General features: G+C 39.6%; 1 protein-coding gene across 1 annotated transcript in view; it reads right to left on the reverse strand.

The window, feature by feature from the left end:
* Window positions 1-260: 260 nt before the first annotated feature.
* CDH5 (cadherin 5) overlaps window positions 261-20,394 on the reverse strand; it is a 33,074-nt gene continuing 12,940 nt past the window's right edge. The window contains exons 2-12 of the mRNA XM_089540134.1: window positions 18,236-18,447; window positions 15,079-15,367; window positions 13,624-13,740; window positions 12,593-12,760; window positions 11,345-11,532; window positions 10,058-10,311; window positions 9,027-9,157; window positions 8,089-8,216; window positions 5,710-5,818; window positions 5,140-5,385; window positions 261-4,823 (exon numbers count right to left, since the gene is read on the reverse strand). Coding sequence (XP_089396260.1) covers window positions 4,315-4,823; window positions 5,140-5,385; window positions 5,710-5,818; window positions 8,089-8,216; window positions 9,027-9,157; window positions 10,058-10,311; window positions 11,345-11,532; window positions 12,593-12,760; window positions 13,624-13,740; window positions 15,079-15,367; window positions 18,236-18,418 — 2,322 coding nt within the window. The 5' untranslated portion in view covers window positions 18,419-18,447 and the 3' untranslated portion in view covers window positions 261-4,314. The remainder of the gene's footprint in view (window positions 4,824-5,139; window positions 5,386-5,709; window positions 5,819-8,088; window positions 8,217-9,026; window positions 9,158-10,057; window positions 10,312-11,344; window positions 11,533-12,592; window positions 12,761-13,623; window positions 13,741-15,078; window positions 15,368-18,235; window positions 18,448-20,394) is intronic.

The following is a 20,394-nucleotide window of genomic DNA, read 5'->3' on the forward strand; positions in this document are numbered from 1 at the left end:
GAAGTCTCTAACAGATCAGCAGAGATCTGTTCCTGAAGTAAGATTCTAGTTTTTTGTGGGTCTTTCGGACTCTGTGGCCATGTTCTAGAAGATTCTAGTGTTCACTAAACAAGGTTTCTGGGAAAATAGATCTCCGAACTTCTTTTAGGTATCTGTTCGGTCACAGCCAATACCTGGGTTTGAGCTTGGTCTTTGAGATCTGCCTGCTGATGGTGCCCGGCCGAACATCTCTGCCCCACCTTCGCCGCAGCCCACCTCAGCCCGCCTCAGCCACCCCACGGCTGTTGGAAACGACCGTTGGCACTTGACAGGAGTACTCAACACTGGCAAATACAATTTTCACATAATTTTTGATGGCCATGCTACCTGGGAAATCCTGGGAATTGTAGTCCAGACTGTCATGGCCAGCCAAGAGCAGGACTCGGAGGACTCGGAGGAGGCCGTGGCTCCTCAAGTGCAAGAGGAGAGGGAGGCTATACCAGGTCCTAATCCTGCCCTGCCAGACCCCAGCCCTGATCTCCCAGCCCCAGGGGTTGAAGCTCAGACAGGTCCTAGCTCTGTGGGGATCCTTCCTGAGGCTCAGCAGCCTAGTGGTGACTCTGGGGAAGAACCAAGCCTGGAGGCAGCGAAGAGCTGAGAGTTCTTGCATGCGTCGATCCAGGAGGCTTGCAGAGAGGCAAGCTGCTGATAAGCCACAGCTGGCACAAGGGAGGGCGTCTTTCATTTAAGCAGCTGGGGAATGCCGACCCTTTGCCAGCAATTATTGCAGAATCCTTCTTGGTGATTGCTGTCAGCACTGGCTTCTTGTTTCCTGAACCCTTGTTTGTCTTGGACCTATGACTTTGGAATGAACTGGACTCTTGTTACCTTCTGACTGCCCTGACCTTGGACCAAACTGACTTCCGTGAACTCTGGTATCCTGACCTTGGCTTTGTTTGTGGCTTGCTTCTCTCAGACTAACAGAAAGGTCTGTAGACTGTCTCCCAGCTCCTTTCTTGCTGAGCCATCACTATCAGCGCTTGTTTGGATATGTGCTGGCCGCAGTCCAGGACACAGACCACCACCACCACAAAGCAACACTTTTTCGAGTTCTGCCTTTGGCATTGATACTTGCTGATGGATATACATTAATATTTTCTGGAAGGATCCTACTGATATGAAGACAAATGCAATTGAAGTTGAGTTTGGCTTTTTTATGTAGGTAAAAAAACACGCACGTACAACATAAATACAAATGAAACTAACCAGTGCAAAAAACATTGATGTACAGTAGAAAACAAAGTCGGTACTTATAAAAGTTTCAACACATATGGAATACAAAATATAGTGTTCATAAGACATTTTTGGGGGCGTGTCCCTAGATATTATTCATAAAATCTATAAACAGGTGCTCTAATAATGTTCTAATTAATCACATTAGTTAAACAGCAAATTGGTTAATTACAAATGGGTATTGTTAGTAGGAATATTTTTTAAAATCCACAATACATTCTTTAGTAGAACCATGCTGATATATGAACTCAATTTTGCAGAGTAAACCTACTCTAATATAACGTCGCAAGAGCAAAACAGTGGTGCTCAGCAATTTGGGGATGCATGAACAAGACTTATAAAACAGCCCTGGGCATCTTTATATAAAAGTCTTCCCAGGTAACTATACAATTGCAGGTCTTAAAAACACAAAACAACAATATGGTACAATTTGCAGCTGGTTAGATTCAGCCTTGACATAGCCCTTGGCAAAGAAGAATTTCAAAGAAGCTTCTTATACCACTGGTTTTCAAATGTTGGTCCTCCAGTTATTTTGGATTTCAACTCCCAGAAGCTCTGGCTAGCTTGACCAATGGTCATGAATTCTGGGGGCTTAAAGTCCAAAAGATCTGGAAAGCAAAAACCTGAAGGCCACTGATCTATGTTACAAACTGGAACAAGGATGCATTTATGAAATGCAAACTACTGAGGTTCTACTGTATTTCTAAGATTATTCTCTTATATGCATTAACTACTACTGTAAAAATGATAATATAAAAAAATTAAACATTAAATATACAACAAAATCTGCTAAACTATTTCATCTTATCACACTACAGATCCTGCAAAACTGGGTATGGTGTTGATGGCACACAGGGCCAAAGTGTTCTTTGCTCTCATGCTAACAAGGGTAGAAATAGACTCCAGTAAAGCCATAGGTCCATCTTTCATGGATAAAATAATTACCAGGAAAGGCACTTTGGTTTCACATATGATAACCAGAATGGTCGAGTAAAACAATTAACATGGGATTTTAATCAAGATATATTTTATGTTATCACTTCCACAACTTACTTGTACTGCCTGTATAATATAGCTCTTTGACTGTCATGGCTTCCCACAAGAAATTCTAGCCTAGTGAGAGTGTTGGTGAATTGAGTATGAGAAGTTCCCTAGTGTCAGCTGCCGACCTGAGGAGCATTAGGCAAAAGTGCGCTAGTGGGATCTCTCAGAAACTGCTCCAACTATTCATCCTCTCTCTGCACTTCTGCCACAGCTTTTAAAAATTACTTTTTTGGGCAGTCACTCTCACAATCCCCCAAACAGCATGAACATGGTGGCTGGGTCATTCTAGGAGTTGTATTCCAAATAAGTATATTATGCAAGCCAACACCCCCCAGCTGGGATCGGGCAGACCAGATACTGATCTGGCGGTCCTGGTCTGATCCTAGCACAAAGGGACTTTAGTATGGGTCAAAATGACCCTGTAAAACTCTGTAGCAACCTTTGGCAGACCTCATGGACCCATGTATTCCTTACGACCTGATGGACCCACATGCTCCTTACCTTCCTCCACCATTCCCACTTCTAAGCAGACCCCTGTTGATGCATCTGAAGTGGAAACAGGACACCTGGTCACGGAACACAGTGACAGGGTCTGCTCAGTAATGGCAATGGCAAAGGAAGGTAAGAAGCATGCAGCGGTAGCAGGTCCATGGCATTGTGCTGGGTGACTAAACTAAGCCTATTGTACTTTGGACACATTATGAGATGACATGACTCATTGGGAAAAGATTATAATGCTTAGTAAATTGGAAGGTAGTAGGAAATGTGGGAGATGGCATTATTTGATCAAATCAAGAAAGCCACGGCCCTGTATCTGGAAATATTAAGCATAGCTATTGATGACTGGGGAATTTGAAGATATGTCATTCATAGGATCACCACACATTGAACTTGACTTGGCAGTAAATAACAACAACAAATGGCCAATGTGGCTTTTTAAGAAACGGACACTTTCAGTTCCAAGTAGATCTTCTAGAACCAAGTAGAGCTTTTGAATTAGGGGTAGTGTATATCTAGAATGAAAGATAGGTGGAATTAAAGATATGTATAATTAAATACTATTTTTCACAGGAAAGAAAACAACTAGGATTTCCTTCTTGAGGCAGTAGGAGGTGGGTTTTCCCCAGACCGATGAGTGTTATCTTTTGAAGAATGTGAAGAATATAAGAATGTGTGTTATTGTGCCATTATCAGATACAGATAAGGGATTAAAAGAGATGACAATGATGAATACAGAGCGATTCTATGGTGTATGTGTGTGTTCACATCACTGTGTGTTCCAGCATCAATGCTTGCGGGAGCTGCATATGGATGGAAATACAACCATATGAGGAAGTGAGGACTTCCCTTGAGCTGGGTAGTGTGTTTAATGTTTTATACTTACATGACATGAAGTAGTATGACCAGTGTTCAAATATCTCCCATGAATTTGCAGGGAAGTAAATCACTAGAACATGGAAAATCACTAGAACATGGAAAAAGTTACAACCAGTTGCTATGCTAGATGGGGATTTCTGGATGTTGCAGTTCAAAATGCAATCTTTCCAAGCTCTGTAAACCTCTGTCTCTCAGTTGCATTTTCCCACCAGTAAAATAGAAATAATAAAGACCGCCTGTCAGAGGTCTCTTGGTGTGGGATTTCGACTGATAATGAAGTTCATTAGAATAGTTAGAGTGTATAGAAGCCCAGGTGCCTTCTAGCCTTTCACTCAACAAGAGAACATTTATGCCATAAATACAATGTATTTCCACATTAAACCTTTTAAATTTCCCATTATGCAACGGGGCTTTGGTTTTTTTTTTGTTCTTGTTTCTATGACTCTGGTTTCATTATTGGTTTATATCATCCTGATTATCTAAGGCTTGATAATCTTCTCTGCAAGTGTATGTAGACCCGGTTTATGTAAGGAAAATGTATGAAGAGCTGACTGGGCCTATCTTCTGAACTGACAGTCTCCCAATCTATTGCTAAAGGCTGGGAAAACCTGTTGACAACACTCAGTACACAAGGTCTTCGTTGGGTTCCAATCCATAAATCTCAGCTAGCATTTTAAACCTGGGACCCCAGTCATTCAGAAAATCGTAATCAATATCTGAGTCTGAAGATCCAGATCCCAAAGAGCTGAGAGATTCTGCAATGGACTCGGCACCTTCATAACCATATATGTGGAGAGTGTCATAGGGTAGTAAATCCCCATCATTGTCAGCTTCATCCTTTTTCACCTCAATCATAATGCCCATTTCTCCAGTGTGCGAAAGTCCATTTCTGGGGGACTTTTGTATTTGGCTGTAGACACATGGTTTGGCCTCCATGGTCATCCTCGGTGACACCATTCCTCTCTGGCATGCTGAGGTGAGGACTGAAACATCATAGCTGGTAGTATCCATCTCACCACCCCCTTCTTCATCATAGGCCACCAGCTGCTCATGGATCTCTTCCACATTCTTCTTGAGAACGTTCAGGTCCTTCTTGTGTCTCTTCCTCCAGGCTATGAGCAGCATGATCACTGCAGACAAAATGGCTGAGAATAAATCACTTATCACATGGATAAAGCAAACAAAACAAACTAGTAGACGAAAAGTAGAAGATACAATCTATCCACAAAGATTGTGATTCTACTGTGATGAAAAGTAGACATTCTAACAATTTTTATCTATAGTTTATTCACTTGCTTTTTATGTATTGTATCCCACACTAGAATGCAGATTGGACAAGGACTCTAGATATTTTTGAAACAAACAAATTTCTTAAAAGTCTTCCCCCTCCTTCCATGCCCTCTCAAGGAGAATTTGTAGAGTAAAAAAATGTGAATATTTATTTACCGATGATGATAAGGAAGCACACAAAGATGGCCACCAGGGCTTCGAAGGTGACTCCAACTTGTTTAGCTGCCTCTTCGCAAACCATGACATTGCCTTCCTCGTCGCATTTGCAGATACGGATGGAAAGGGTGCTTGTGCTGCTCTGCTGGGGTGAGCCATTGTCAGAGATGATGATAGGCAAGTAATGGGTTTTGACTAGCTCTCGATTAAACTGTCCGTATTTGACAGTGACATTCACTGTGTTATCTGGGGAAGGCAATGACATCTTATTAAGTGATAATCTCAAATGGCAATTGCCTCATAGGATTACCAGACAGCTAGTACACTTTCAGTTCCTGAAGCTGAGAAAACTCTTAAGGAACCCAAATATGTCTGGGCCTGGCTTGCTGTTCTTTCTTTACAGCCAGACTTAATGTATTTATAAAAAGGAATAACATCCCCACCTCAAACCCCCCCCCCCCCAATCATTTCACATTAAACAGCAAGCCATCTTCGGAACATGGTTAGTTAACATTTCCACAGCATTTCTTTCCTCCCGCCCTCCGTCTCAAGCAATCGACAGGAACATACCATGATTATCAACGAGAGTGAAGTTGCTCTCTTCAGAGACCAAGGAATACTTGAATTTTACTCTGGGTGACATTTCATCCTTGTCCACAGCAGAAATCCGTATGATCACCTACATGAATTGAAAAGGTCACTGTCTTCAATTATTTTCAGTGGATGTACTGTCAGGGTCCAAAGCATCTTGCAATGAATTCTGTGAGGGACCATAACTCCATGGGGGAGCACACGATTCGCATGTGGAAGGCCCCAAGCTCATTCCCTAGCATCTCCAGTTACAAATTTCAGTTAGTAAGTGAGGGGAAAGAAGATCTCTTTCATAAGAACCTGGAGAGCTGCTGTCTGAGCTAGACAGATGAATTGACTGACCTGGAATGAGCCAGCTTCTTTTGTCACCATGCAGCTTATATCTGAGTAAATACACAGAGTTCCTCTAACACTGCAAGACTGACCAAATTTAGAGGGTAGAGAAAGTCTCACTGAGGTCAGTTAGACTTTCCCTTGAGAAAATATGCTTTGGATTACAGTGTAAGGCTAATACATATCCAAACATCTATTAGGATTAATGAAGATGCCAAAGCCACAGATGCTGGCGAAACGTCAAGAATAAACTCTTCTAGAACATGGCCACATAGCCCGAAAAATCCACAAAAAACTATGGATGCCGGCCATGAAAGCCTTTGACTTCACAATGAACAAATGCATTATCTTTATTAAAAGAATGAATTCCTTTTGCAAGTGATGCAAACACAACAGAGTGAATAATAATTAGCAGCTCTACCAAGAATGAAAGTCCTCTCCCTCTCTCCCTTTGCTATTTTTCTGGGGATGCCAACCATCTCTTTTACTCTGACTGGTTTTCTTTGAAATCAGAAATATAGAGAAGAATGCCTAAGCAGTGTAAATCATTCTTGAAATGACCTTTGAGGTGTGAGCCAGTTTTTCCTTTTATATCTTACAGAGGGGACAATGCGAGCCTGGCTAGGAGCCAAGGTGAAATTACTTTATTTCAGACTTGTCTGAACTTTTAGAGTGTCAAAAGCAAATTATCTCTAAAAGTAAGAAATATTAGGTTAAGGATACACTTAGGAAATTATAGCAGCTGAACAAGATAATGACTTTATAGAAAGTATGCACTTGACCCCTGCACTAATGTTAGGGAACATTATGCATTGATATTTCAGATGATGTTGACGTTGGCCAGTTACTGTTTTTCACTGCAGTAAGTAAGGTATTTTGTACGATATGTTATTAGATTTCTTACAGATATTGAATTGTTATCATTTTAAAAACCATCAATACCTTTATTTATCAAGGTGACAGAATCACTGACAGGGAGGAGATCCTCCATGTCAGGTGAGACAAATGAGAGAAGGTACCAGTTCCCATCTGAACTTGCAAACTGACCATGGTCAGGAGAGGTTAGTACTTGGAGGGGAGGCCACCAATGAATACCAGGTGCTGTAAACTATATTTCAGATGAAGGCAATGGCAGATTCTTTGTGGCTGGAATCTGCACAATCCTTTCACACAGGTGTGTGACGGAGGACAATGCATGGGGTACGTGCCAAAAGGTTATGAATCAAAGGGAATGACAACCTTTTATGTGAGATATCTGGATTGATTACACTGCCATTTCCCCAAATTCCTGGCCATTCTTCCTCCTGGACTAATCCACTCAAACGCCTGAGAAACTGACTCAGGACTAGTTTTTTCCTATAGATATGCTCATTTGGGGCAGTCCCAATTCAGTCTCAATTGAGTACAGACAGCTATCCTATCTGTTTCTCCCATGACTCCTTGGCACATGCAGGCCTCTCAGGTCCCAGCTCATCTACTGCATGCCTGAATCTGTTAAAGAATTGCCTGCTGCTAAAAATCCTCTGAAATCACTATTAGCTGTCATCTTTTAAATCATTAGTTCTTGTATACCTTGTGCCAGTGAGCATCTTTGAGCTCCCATTGAGCTTAGAACTCCTATTGAGCTAAATCAATTCCCACACTGAAGTCAGTTGTGGGTTCCCTCCTTGGACTCCAGCATTTTGGGTAATACCAGGTAAGAATAATGTTTGAATTAGCCTGTTATTAATACAATTGTCATCATCAACAGTGTTTATATCATATTTATATTCTAATCTTGGACATTTCCAAAACTGTTATCTTGATACATCATTTGAAGATAAATACTTCTAGACTTCAGGCTCAAAATACTTTGAGATTAGCCATTTTTCCTGGATATCCAGTATTTTTGTAGCCTTATGCTTTCTACTCATTCTTGATGGATGGCGTAATTATAGGTCGTATGTATTGGCAGGAGAAATTTTGAAACTTGAAATTTAGTGGCAAGTGATTGCGAGACATGGCATTTTGTTTCTGATACCGTACCGTTCCTTGTGCAGCATTTTCGCACACGTGAGGGTTATAAGGTTCACCAAATTCTGGTGCATTGTCATTAATGTCTTCAACCTTAATGTAGACTGGTACATGTGTTTCTAGGTTAGGCACTATCATATCTGAAACAGGAACAAAACCGTATTATTCATTGGTCAGATGCTCTACTTGAAAGCAAAGAGAGGTAGAATGCTTTAGCAAAGAATGTTTTCACTTGGTGCTGAAGAAGAATGCTATACTGGGGTTTCTAGGTGAAATAAAGGGTCTTGAACCTTTAATGATTGTGTAGGGGAGGGGATTTCAGCACAAGCATTAAAAGGAGACGAGTTCTTGTCACTTGATTCACCTGGCAATCCTAGCAATATCTTGTTGAAGGGATATTCTCTGTGTTTTATGTTTCTTCTTCGTGGTAAACAGTATCCATTCTTTATGTGATGAGTTAAACTGAGAATGTCAACCTTTTAGCCAAATCTGTCCAGGGAGATGAAAAGTTCTCCACTTGTTTCCTGGGGTGGGTGGGGGGCATCTCACTATTAGCAGCGACAACATCAAACTTTCTTTTTCTCCTAAAATGAATTTTTGCTTTTTCAAGTGTTGCAAGTGTCAGCAGCAGCAATCATTAAGGCAGCCTGGTCTCCATTTTGCAGTCTTCACCATGTCCCATATCTAGTATAGTTATGGGACACTATGGGAAAAATGGGAGCCACTAAAAATGGAGGTGGGTATTTGGAGAAAATGGTTGAAACTGGTCTGTTTTCAGGGGGAGGATGAGTATATATATATATATATATATATATAAGCCTTTTGATAGGTTTTGGCTCAGCTCTACCCTGTTTATTGAGAAGGACAAGTTATCTGCTGGAATGGCTAGTGGATGCACAATGGGTGGTAAGGTCACTAAATTTCCACATGGCAGCAATTAAGATACTTACTGTTTTGGCCAACTTCATTGGCTGCCACTGTGATGTTATGCCAGGCGTATTCTTCTCTGTCCAGGGGCTTTGGGGCAAAAATGCACCCATTGGTAGATATTTCAAAATACTTGGTCCTTAAAACAGAATATCTGCATTGGGTGTAAAAACAAAGAAAGTGTCGACAATTATGCACCAAGCCATATACAGGGGAGAGGAGAGGGAGCATGTGTATAACATAGCTTGTGCCTTGTAGAAATGACCCTGTGAGTTCACTATACATTTTTGTTCATAATTGTTCATAATTACAGCTGTAAAAGGGAGACAAATGATCATTATTTAGCATGAGTTATTTTTAGTTCCAAAGCTAATCCTTATGGGTCGGACTTGTAGCTACAATGTATGATAAATCAGGTTTTTAGTTGGATGAACTAAATTAATCCCCATATAATATGTACTTGGCATTTCAAGACACACAGACTTCCTTTTTGGGATGTGTGGGTATACATTCAAGATTCTACAATTGGTGTCTGTAATTATTACAAACATACTGATAGAAATAACAGCTACATCAACCTTGATGCTGACAATCTTCCAGCGCATTGAACTACTCTCTTAGGCAGTCAACCAGCATGTACTGCTTTAAAAATATGAACAAACTCAGCTGGGGGAACACCTGATAACTATCTGGATTGCATCAAGTGTGGACAGAATAATTCTCTGTTGAGTCTCATGTTTGGTCCTGAAAAAAAATCAATTCTTTGAAGCTGATACTTGTTTTGCGAGAAAATTCTTCCCTTTCCAACAATAAAGGGGAGCATTTCATCTCACTGCAAATTCAACCTTCAGAGTAGAGCAGGGATATTCCATTGAATCAAATTGGTTAGTTAAGGATTAGATAAAATTCCCTCACTGCAGTATCCAGAATTATGAACTTCTGTACTTTCTCCCCAGTTGATGTATTTGCATATTATATTACACATTTTAATGCCAAGTCATTTTGCTTCTTGGGTTCCCAACAAATCTTCCATGTCTGTCCAGCTTCCTTTTACCTTATTCCTCGTTTTGCTTTGTCAGGATCGTTTGCAGAAACACATCCAATAGACTTCTTGAGAAGAGTTTCCTCTTTTAGCGCAAATGTGTATGATGGTTGAAGAAAGACAGGAGGTTCGTCAATGTCGATGACTTTGATAGTTAAGCTTGCGAGGCTTTTGGACCCCTTTGTTCTGGAATATGCGTAGTTAATGTCAGCATCAGTTGCTTCAACAAGGAAACTGTACGTGGATATTGTTTCAAAATCCAGCAGCTAAATGAAAATACAGGCATTTTAGTATGCAATGGAAAGACTACTTCATAACGGGAATATTTGAAAAATATTTTGATAGCTACATTTCTGATTTATAAAGCCCTAATTAGAACAAACAGAGTGAGGGATGAAGGAAGTTGCAGTAATAAATCATCTTAAGAAACAGCAGTTGCCCAAACTACTGCATCATGTTGAATTGCACTGAACATTGAATTGTACCATATATTACTGAATGTTTATGCTTCTGTTTAGTTCATCACTTTGAGTAGACTTGATCTCAAAAGTCTTATTATAAGTGTTTATAATAACACACTGGCTCAGCAGTTAAGACATTGACTCTGATGATTACAAGGTCAGCAAATTCGAGACCCAAGTGCCGTGTGATAGATTGAACTCCCATCACTAGTCCCAGCTTCTGCTAACCTAGCCATTTGAAAGCATGTAAAATAAATAGGTATCACTTTGGCGAGAAGGTAACAGCATTCTGTGCAGTCATGCTGGCCACATGGTCACAGAGATGTCTTTGACAATGCTGGCTTAGTAACCGAGATGAACACCACACCACTACAGTTGGACATAAGATAGCACCCTTGTCAAACGGGAAATCTTTACTTTTACCTTTTTAAAGTACACACAGATACAATGATCCATGTAAACTGTGGGGCTCTCCAGACCTGCCCCAATGGGGCAGGCTGGAATTACCCAGTTTCCCTCTGGAGGGACGCCGCAGCAGCCAAACTGTGCGGTGTCTCTCTGGATTAAAAAGAACCCGGAAAAAACAAGTTCTTTTTGGCGCGAGGGGATGATGTCACCAGTGTGTCATTGATGCACTGTGAGGTGTCCAAGACGCAAATGTGGCATCCAGCGGTGTGGATGCGGCGCCACCCTTGCGTCATGCATGCGTAAAGATGTATTAGGGTTCTAGAGCATGTGGAAGCTGCGCCTCCAGAACCTTAATATCGACACCAGTACGGTGTTTTCAGCCTGTCTGTTTCAGGCCACTAACAGAATGAGTTATCTTTAGACGCTTTACCTTCTTGGGTCGAATTATTCCTTCATTTGTTTCAGGGTTGGGTTCGATTTCAAAGGTGTCTTGGTAACGCCCTTGTACAAAACTGTACTTTGTATGTCTATTTTGTGGCTCATCAATGTCATCAACTTCCAGGCTGCCAACTTTACTCCCTAGCCTGATATTTTCAGGGACTTGGAACGTGAAGCTGTCTGGAAAAACAAGGCAAAATGTAAATTTGAAGATATATTTGAGCAGGCATTTTTACAAATAAAAGGGTGGCATTACTTATTTCAATTTTTGCCATGAAATAGCATGAGAAGGAAAGGAAAACAGAGAGGGGCCAAGGAAAGGATGGGCACAGAAATGCATCAGGAAAAAGAGAGTGTAAAGGGCAAAGATGGCTGTAAATCTACTGGACTGGATAAACTGCTACAATAGTCCCCATCTGCTAGGCAGAGTATGGAAAATTACTTTCAAAATGGAATTAGATGTAGTTGACTTTATAAGCCTGCTGTATGCAAGAATGGAAGTAAGTGGGAGGAGAAGAGAAAAGCTGGGACATTTTAAAAGCAGCTGAAAAGGTTTGATGACAGAGGATTAATCAGGATTGTTCCCTGTCAGTTTGGGACATTTGGAGGGTATGATATTGAGGACCATGTGAGGTAAATATGTGAAGGAGTGTGAGAATAGATTCTACTGTCACAAAATATTCTAGAATAAAGATCCTCAGTACTAAAATAAAGAATATATATTATGTAGCTGGTGTGAAGACATGCAGAGGAGATTAATTTCTGAATGGGAGGCCTGCTTCTCTTGATTTTCCTTGTAATCCTTCCAGGATGGATTAATTGAGGTGAAATCCCAACTGAACATTCATTAACCAGGGCACTAAGTGTGTGTTGTTTATGGAGATGCTGAACACAAAACAAACAGATCAGATCTTTCCATAGATTTGTGAGTCTTCCACCTGTGAGATTATTGAACGTATGCACCCATATTACAAGTGGCGAGTCTTTGAATATTTTTATTCTAAAACATTAAAATATTGTTTTTATTTTAAAGCAGGTGCTATTCCTGCAAACAGCAGGCTTGTAAAGCCAACTGTATCTAATTCCATTTTGAAAATGGAGTTGCTTACTGTAGCATGTTTGCTATGTGTGTGTGTGTAAAAGCAAGAAAAGTCTACTTTAAATAACTGCTTTCAGTACAAACAAATTTGGCTTAAAATTAGAGGCAACTGATTTAATTTCTCGACTCTGTAAAACGCACCTCGCCTAAATGTTGGGAAGTTGTCATTGATATCAATCAGCCGAATGCGAACTGTAGCAGTGCCTGATTCTGCTGAGTGCAGACCCTTGCCATCCATTGCTTCTACTACAATTGTATATGTGGAGTTTTTTTCTCTGTCCATATCAGGTGCAGCTGTATAAATTGTACCTGAAAAATAAAAAATAAATGTTAAAACATGATATCACATCTGCTACTTCAGCTAGCTGATCCAATTATCAGCAGAATACCACATGTGCCACTTAGTTATGTAACTACCTTAGTACTTTATCACACTGCCTTTCCTCCTGTGCTAGACATGGGATGTAAACTTAAATAGGAGAATTTTATCACGCACTTCCATACCTGGGCAGTAGGCATTCCGTACCTAATCCGGGCTTCTCCGGATTAGGAAAATCCCATTCTTTAAAAAGTGGTGGAGAAGCCAGGATCAGGTATGGGAATCCCAGTTTCGGTATGGAATGCCTGCTGCGAACAGACCCTTGTTGCTTGCAGTGGCTGCTGTCTGGTAAATCAGGACATGGGGACTTTTATGATTCCTATATATTCCCTACAGTATTTAATATATAACAACCATGAATATGAATCAATTATGAATGCATAACTCTAGGCTAAGCATTCATAACTGTGATCATGAATTCCAGCCAGTACAGTGGGCCCTTGGTATCTACTGGGATTTGGTTCCAGGACCCCCTCATGGATACCAAAATCCATGGATGCTCGTCGCCTTATATACAGTGGTGTAGTCAAATGGTGTCCCTTATATAAATTGGCAAAATCAAGGTTTGCTTTTTGAACTTTATATTTTTTTTGGAATATTTTCAGGCCATTGTTGGTTCAACCTGTGGGTAAAAAAAAATCAGTGGATATAAACAGTCGACTGTATGTATAAAATCCTGATAAGAAGCTGCAAGCTTCCAAGACCTACAGAATACTGAATGTGTAAGGCAGGAAAGAAAGTGGTAGGCTACCTTCCATGAACTGGAAAGTTTATGTATTTCCTCCATACCTACCAAACTTATCTATTCTGAAGTACTGGTTCCCCTGAATAACTTTGTAGAAAACATCTGTGTGGCCATGGATGGTTGGATCATCAGCATCTACAGCAGTCACCTTAGTAACCGAGGTTCCTAGAGAGAAAGAATTGATAAATTATACTCATGTTGGTATTGTTTGGGTTCTCTTTCAATAGAAGAAAGCAAATAAGGACTGAGAGAACTATGTTGAAGCAAGCATGAGAAACTGGTTTCTTTTTAATCAGATCGTATCTTCTTGTTTTCCTATCCTGCTGTGTCAATTTGTCTTTGTATCTGATGTCATGATGAGAATGTGTGCATAGACTATTACAGTTATCTAGCAAAGTCACTCCTGTACGTGGGCATCTTTGCATAGGGCAAGTACTAGGTTAGAGTGGTGTGTATGATATGTGTCCCCATCATCAGCTTGACTTTCATGATCATCAGCAAATTTTCATGATCATCAACATGATCTTCCCTGTTCTAGTGGAAGTGCACCTGCAGCATGATCGAAGAGCCATCCGTCATTTGATAATTCCCAGAATGCACTGATGTAGCATCACTGAGCATTGTGGGAACATCAAAAATGATGATTCTTAATAAGTGTGGCTCCTCAGTTGATTCAGACTAAAGCTTAGAATAAACATATTGATTATGAATTTGTTTCTACAATGAATTAATCCCAAGGCCAAGGGCTAAATGTCTCTACAATCAGCATCTAACTCAATGTAGATGAAAACATTGCAAACACAATCACACCTTTAACACTCATTGAAGAAATAGATTAAGTGATTCTGAACTTTAGACTTCTGGACAGAAGAGGAACAAACAATCCCCATCTACTCCTAGAAGAGAGATGTGTTGCCTCAACTACCTTAATTTTATCAATTTTTAAATCTTATTTTAAAATTCCTAATATTGTTATTGCTTTCTTTTTTCTTTTTAATTGTTATTTTATGATTGGGAGGGGGATTGGGGTAAGGTATTTTTATATATGAGATTTGTACTGTATATTGTTTCTTTCTGTTATCTTTGTTTTGTAACCTGCCTTGATTCCTTCGGGAAAAGGCAAGATATAAATAAATTAGACATTATTATTATTATTATTATTATTATTATTATTATTATTTACACTGCAGAATTAAACTGATTTAGTCCTGACTTCAGGCTACATTGGTAGTTTCTAAAAATTCACCATAGTTCACTATGGTAGTTCACTACAAATTCCTTGAGTCCATAGAATGGAACCATGTCAATGAAAGTGGTATCAAACTGTTATAATTATGTAGTGTGGATAGTAGTTTGCCCAAAGTATGAGATTTTCCCCCAAGAGACACACATTCTTTTAATCTCACTGTATAATATTTCTTGTTTGCTAGCATTTTCTCCTTTTTGCATGGACATACGCTTGCTTCTTTGTTTTTGTTTTAATAACAGACAAAAGGAGCTCACCTAGTGCTGACATTTCTGCAACAGACCCATTAAAGACTTTTTGTTCAAACACTGGTGCATTGTCGTTATCATCGAGGACGACAATTTGAAATGTGGAAGGTGGCTCCAGATATTGATTGGTATTGCGATCAATAATGAGAGCCTTCAGCTGATACACGGCTTTCTTTTCACGATCCAACCTTTCGTTCACAGCCACATCGCCGGTATGGTCATTAACTCGGAATAAAGTCCCTGCACCTTCTCCTTCGAGAACATACTTAGCATTGGGATTTTGTATCGTTGATTTGATCTAAAATGTAAAATTAAGTAAGTAAGTAACACCGAAACCGAGAGCGAAATTGCTAAAGAAATTATCGGAAATGAACTACTGTTTAACGGATATAACTCTAGTACATTTATTGGAGGATTGTAATGTACAGATTACACGATTGATGGCCAATTTTCTAATGGAGGCAACAAAAATCTGGCACAAATTAAATAATGGTTAGAGTTTAGTGTTAGATGATTTTAAGGACGAAAATTTTTAAATTTTTAAAGTATTCATGTAACTATTTTAGTTTAAATTTGTATTGTATTGTTTGTTGTATATTGTCTATTGAGATGCCAAATAAAGGTTGATAAAAAATAAATAAAAAATAAAAAAAGTAAGTAACACTTGAAAGATAAAAACTGAACAACATAGTGAAAGGAGGAGGCTATAGCTTAATTCTGAGTGCTTAATTCTTTAAAAATCTTGCTTTGAATCCCTTTATATTCTACCATTCTTGGGCTGTTATTTCTTTCCCTTTTTCCCTTTTGCTGGGAGGTTTCCCATATTCAATAACTATAAAGCAGGGATCTATAACACAATGGTAATATCTGTACCTATTGAATTTGGTCAGTGATAGTGGGGGAGAATTTAATTTCCAATTAATTAAAAAAATCATTTTATACAAATCCAACAAACAATAACAACAATAACCCACAACATTACAAAAACAAATCAGACTAGAAAAAGAGAAATGTGGTGGCTTTACTCTTCTATATCTAGTGAACAGTTCACTGTGCTTTATCCTTTCCTTTTCCAAACCTTATTTCTTCTCTAGGCCTTTCTCATTAAATATAAATCTGTTTCAAAAGATACCTTGCCTATGATGAATAACTTGATCACTTGGACCTGTTATTTCTGTATTTGTACTTATATACTGAATAAATGGATACCATATTGCCCCAAATTTGTCATCAGCCCTGTCTTCTCTTATTGAGTTAACAGTGAATGTTAACTTCTCCGTTAAACAACATGCCAAACCTTACATAATATCCCCTACACATCATTTGCAGTTTTCCAACAACATGTAGTATGTAATAATATCTAATGTCTTGTCTTGCTGTTATCAACGGAACATTTATCAGCTCTTTGTTTTTTAAATGTTCTTTCATAATTGAAAATAAATGCTTGAAAATAATCATTATTTTTCATAAAATGTGTAATGAGGTTAATCACATCTAGCCAAAACGTCTTATCTTTATTTGCATGAAATCCACATGTGGTATCATTTCTAGTTATTGTGTTTTAAAAAGAAATTTTCAATGTGCATATATTTGGGACGAAAAGGACTTGAAGCTTAAAATACCTGAATGTTGCAGAAAGCGATACTGACACACTTTCTCATCTCCAACACAATAGTAAGATTGTTCAGCTCTTATGTGAACTATCTATACAATGGTATTTACAAGCTTAAGCAAAAAGTTAATTATATTATACTATATTTTTCACCACTAGTTTGTACCATTCAGATGCTTATATTACATTATATTCATTTTATTTTGTCATGCTAGGTCACTGAATCATTTGCAAAACATAATTGAGGTGGCCTAACCCAGTGCTTCTTTAAAGCAATGGTCCACAAACTGTTATCTTCTGGCAGGGAGGAAATTTCCAGGAAAGAAAGGAACAATGATCCTGGTTTCTGTGGGGAAAAATGCTGGTCAACCACATGAGATATTTTAAGAGGCACTGGTCTAATCAGTTCCTTCCTTCATTGATAAAGCAGTAATATGGGCACTCTCATATGCTTAGTAATAAAGTTAATGTTTGGTTTTCTGATTCGCTTTGTGGTTTATGTTTAATAGCTAATATAAGGACAACCTGTAAGTTGAAAGCACAACCTCAGGATGGTACACCATGTCTCTAGGCCCAAGATCATGTACACTGGTTAGTTACACATATGCATATGTGTGTTGAGAGACAGGTGAAACTGACAGCACAATGTAAGATCAGCAAACATACTTTAAAGGGAGAGTACATTATAAAATGTTTCGGTTAACTATCTGGTACTCAGGGAAAGCTTTTCAGATGTTGTCCACTGTTTGAATTTGATGCTCATCTTGATAGATGCAGCTGAATGTTTTCCTCTCCCTGTACATCAGCTCGAAGGCAAACTTGTCAGGCTGCCATGGTAAAGTGAAAGAGACCTTTCCAGATCAGCGCTGTTGATTGACAGGAAGCTGGAACAAGGACTGCCAGCTAACATGAACCAGCTCTGTTCCTGATGAAGTATCCTCTCTTCTTTCCAACAATCCTCCCCAAAGAGACTGCTTTAAGTCTTCCACGAAAGTATCACATATGGGATTCCTTATTGAAAAGTGTGTGTTCATTCTGAGTCTGAGCTGGAGAGTAATGAGTTACAATTAACTGATTATTTATAACTAGTTCATTTCTCCAGTAATGGAGGTATAATTATCTTAAATGGAAATTGTAACTTAATGTGGGATATTTTGCTCCTCTATGGTATGGTGGTAACATTTTAGTTGCTCTTATAGTTATAGGAGTGTGACCTTCTTCACTGATGGAGGATGAATATCACATGGTTCAAGCATTGGCAACACATACACTCTTTTGTGTGTACAGATGACAATAAGATGGATCAGATTGTGTTTTGTACCATGGGCCATCACTTACGGCTGTGCTTAAAACTCTTCAACTCTTTAGTTAGTAAAGTATAATTTAACTTTCTTAATATTTTAAATTGTTCTAAACTGTCACACTGAGATCATGTGGTAGAAGGTGGAATTTAAATATAATAAACAAACATAAAATTAAAAAATGAATAAGAATGCAAATTACTTCTAAAAATGTAACTTTCCAAGTTCAGGCTGTTACCAAATTCATCCTTACCTTCCCAACATGGTGAGGTAGTGTCACATTAAGATTTTCTCTAATGTGCAGATTATTCCAGACCCACTCTCTCTTTAGACGTTTGTGGTTGGTGGCGTGTATAGCAGGCTTTGAGAAATCGCCATAAAGAAAACCCGGAGCCAGAACTATGAAAAATAGAGAGCAGAAGCAACGACTTGCCATCTCTGTAGGTCCGGTGGCCTTAGAAAGCCCTGTAATAAAAGAGTAAGAAAAATGATTGAGAAGTAAATGAACAGTGGTGTTTTCTTGTCCATATTTTATCCTTAAGGAGAGAAACCCAAGTGCAAGACATATCTCACCAATTTTCTATACCAAACTGGCAGTGCTGTACCAAATAGACCAGAACCAATTGTCAGCTCTTCTACCTTCCTGAAACTGTTTGGTTACCTCTGCCTGTCTTTGGGGGATAGGGCAAATTTCATTTGGGAAAAGTACCAATTTTGATGGAAAGGTAAGTCATAAATCAAAGCAAATGAAAAAGCAAGCAAGCAAGCAAGCAAAGCATTTGCTTTGGTGAAACATCAGGAATAGGCTCTTCTAGAACATGGCCTCATAACCCAAAAAACCCACAAAAACTATGGATGCCATCTGTGAAAGCCTTTGACTTCACGTTTACCAAATTGTCCTTTAACCTCCAGTTTAGTCATCCTGTGTATGTTGGCTGGGGCAGAGGGCACTGTCTTTACCATCACCCAAAACAGCCAAAAACCTTGGGCCTTTCCCAAGTGTGCCAATTCCTCCTTGTACACTGAAGGGTTTCCCCTTTACTTTGTTCCTAGATGTGTGCTGCACAGCTGTTAATGCTGAGTATGTCCAAAATGACAGATCTCTACCCAATCCATTAAAAAAGAAAGAAAGAAGTTATCACCCATGTACTAGAAAGAACAAACAAGGGCGATAGTGCATTTGTTTCACTCACGTGTTTCAGTTTGATTTACAGATTCCTCTTTCTGTGTTCCCAAAGCACACAAGTGATTTCACTTCCTATCAAGGCTTTTTGAGCAGACTGGATGTCACCAGATATAATATATCTCTTGACTCACTTCAGAAATGAAGCATCAGCTCCTTCCTGTGAACAGTTTGTTCACTGAAACTTTGGATGTATTTGCAAGGCAGTCACAAGATAACTTAAACATTATGCCCTAAATATGGTTAGTAGTTGTAACTATTCTTGTTTGTCTTCAAGTTCTTTTTGACTTTTGGTGACTCTGTCCTAAAGGCACCAAATCCTTCCTGATCTTGGAAGCTAAGCAGGGTCAACCCTTGGATATGAGACTGCCAATGGCTACCAGATGTGTAGGATATAGTTCAGAAGAAGGAACTGGCAAAGCCACATCTGAGTATTCCTTGCATAAAAAAAAGCCCTAAGAGATTCATGGGCGGGATACATACTGCCATATAGTACGTCTTCTATACGTACTAGGGTTAGGAAGGGGCGGTGCTTCCGCACCCCCCTAACCCTAGTACGTATAGAATACGTACAAGATGGCGGCGCCCCTTCCACATGGGCGCCGCCATCTTTGCGTATCGGACGCTGAGCGTCCGTACGCGTCGCGCCGCTTGTGACGTAGCGAGCGCGCCCCTGGCGCCTCGCTACGTCGCAAACGCGACGAAAAAAGAAGCTCCATTTTGGAGCTTCTTTTTCGGTCTGCGCGGGAGTCGGGCCGTGTGAAGGCTCCGGCTCCCCCGCGGACCTACTGGCGGCGGCGGCAGAGCGCCGCAAAGTGGCGGTATGTACCCCGCCATGGAGTTGCCATAAATCGATGGTTGATATGAAGGCACATACACATATAAGGTGACTATCACAGGTGCTTCTTGGCAAGATTTGTCCAGAGAGAGTTTGCTGTTGCCAACCGATGAAGCTGAGACACAATATGACTAGCCCAAGATGATTTAATGGCTGAGTCAGGATTTGAACCTTAGATTTGAGTGCAAATAAAAAAACATTGAATCTTTAGATTTTCCAGCACAACTCTATGGTCAACATCCGCTAGGTGTGAGAATTGTACCGAAGGACCAACAGATGCCGAAAGAAGTGTTCACTCTCAAATCTGTAGTTGTTCCAGTGTGACTTCTTACTTTGTTTTTATTTATTTATTGGATTTATATCCTATCTTTTATCTAAAATGGTGGAAGGT

This window comes from Sceloporus occidentalis, unplaced genomic scaffold (assembly GCF_023333645.1).
Source record: "Sceloporus occidentalis isolate IW3139 unplaced genomic scaffold, rSceOcc1.0.p SCAF_10, whole genome shotgun sequence".
NCBI lineage: Eukaryota > Metazoa > Chordata > Lepidosauria > Squamata > Phrynosomatidae > Sceloporus > Sceloporus occidentalis.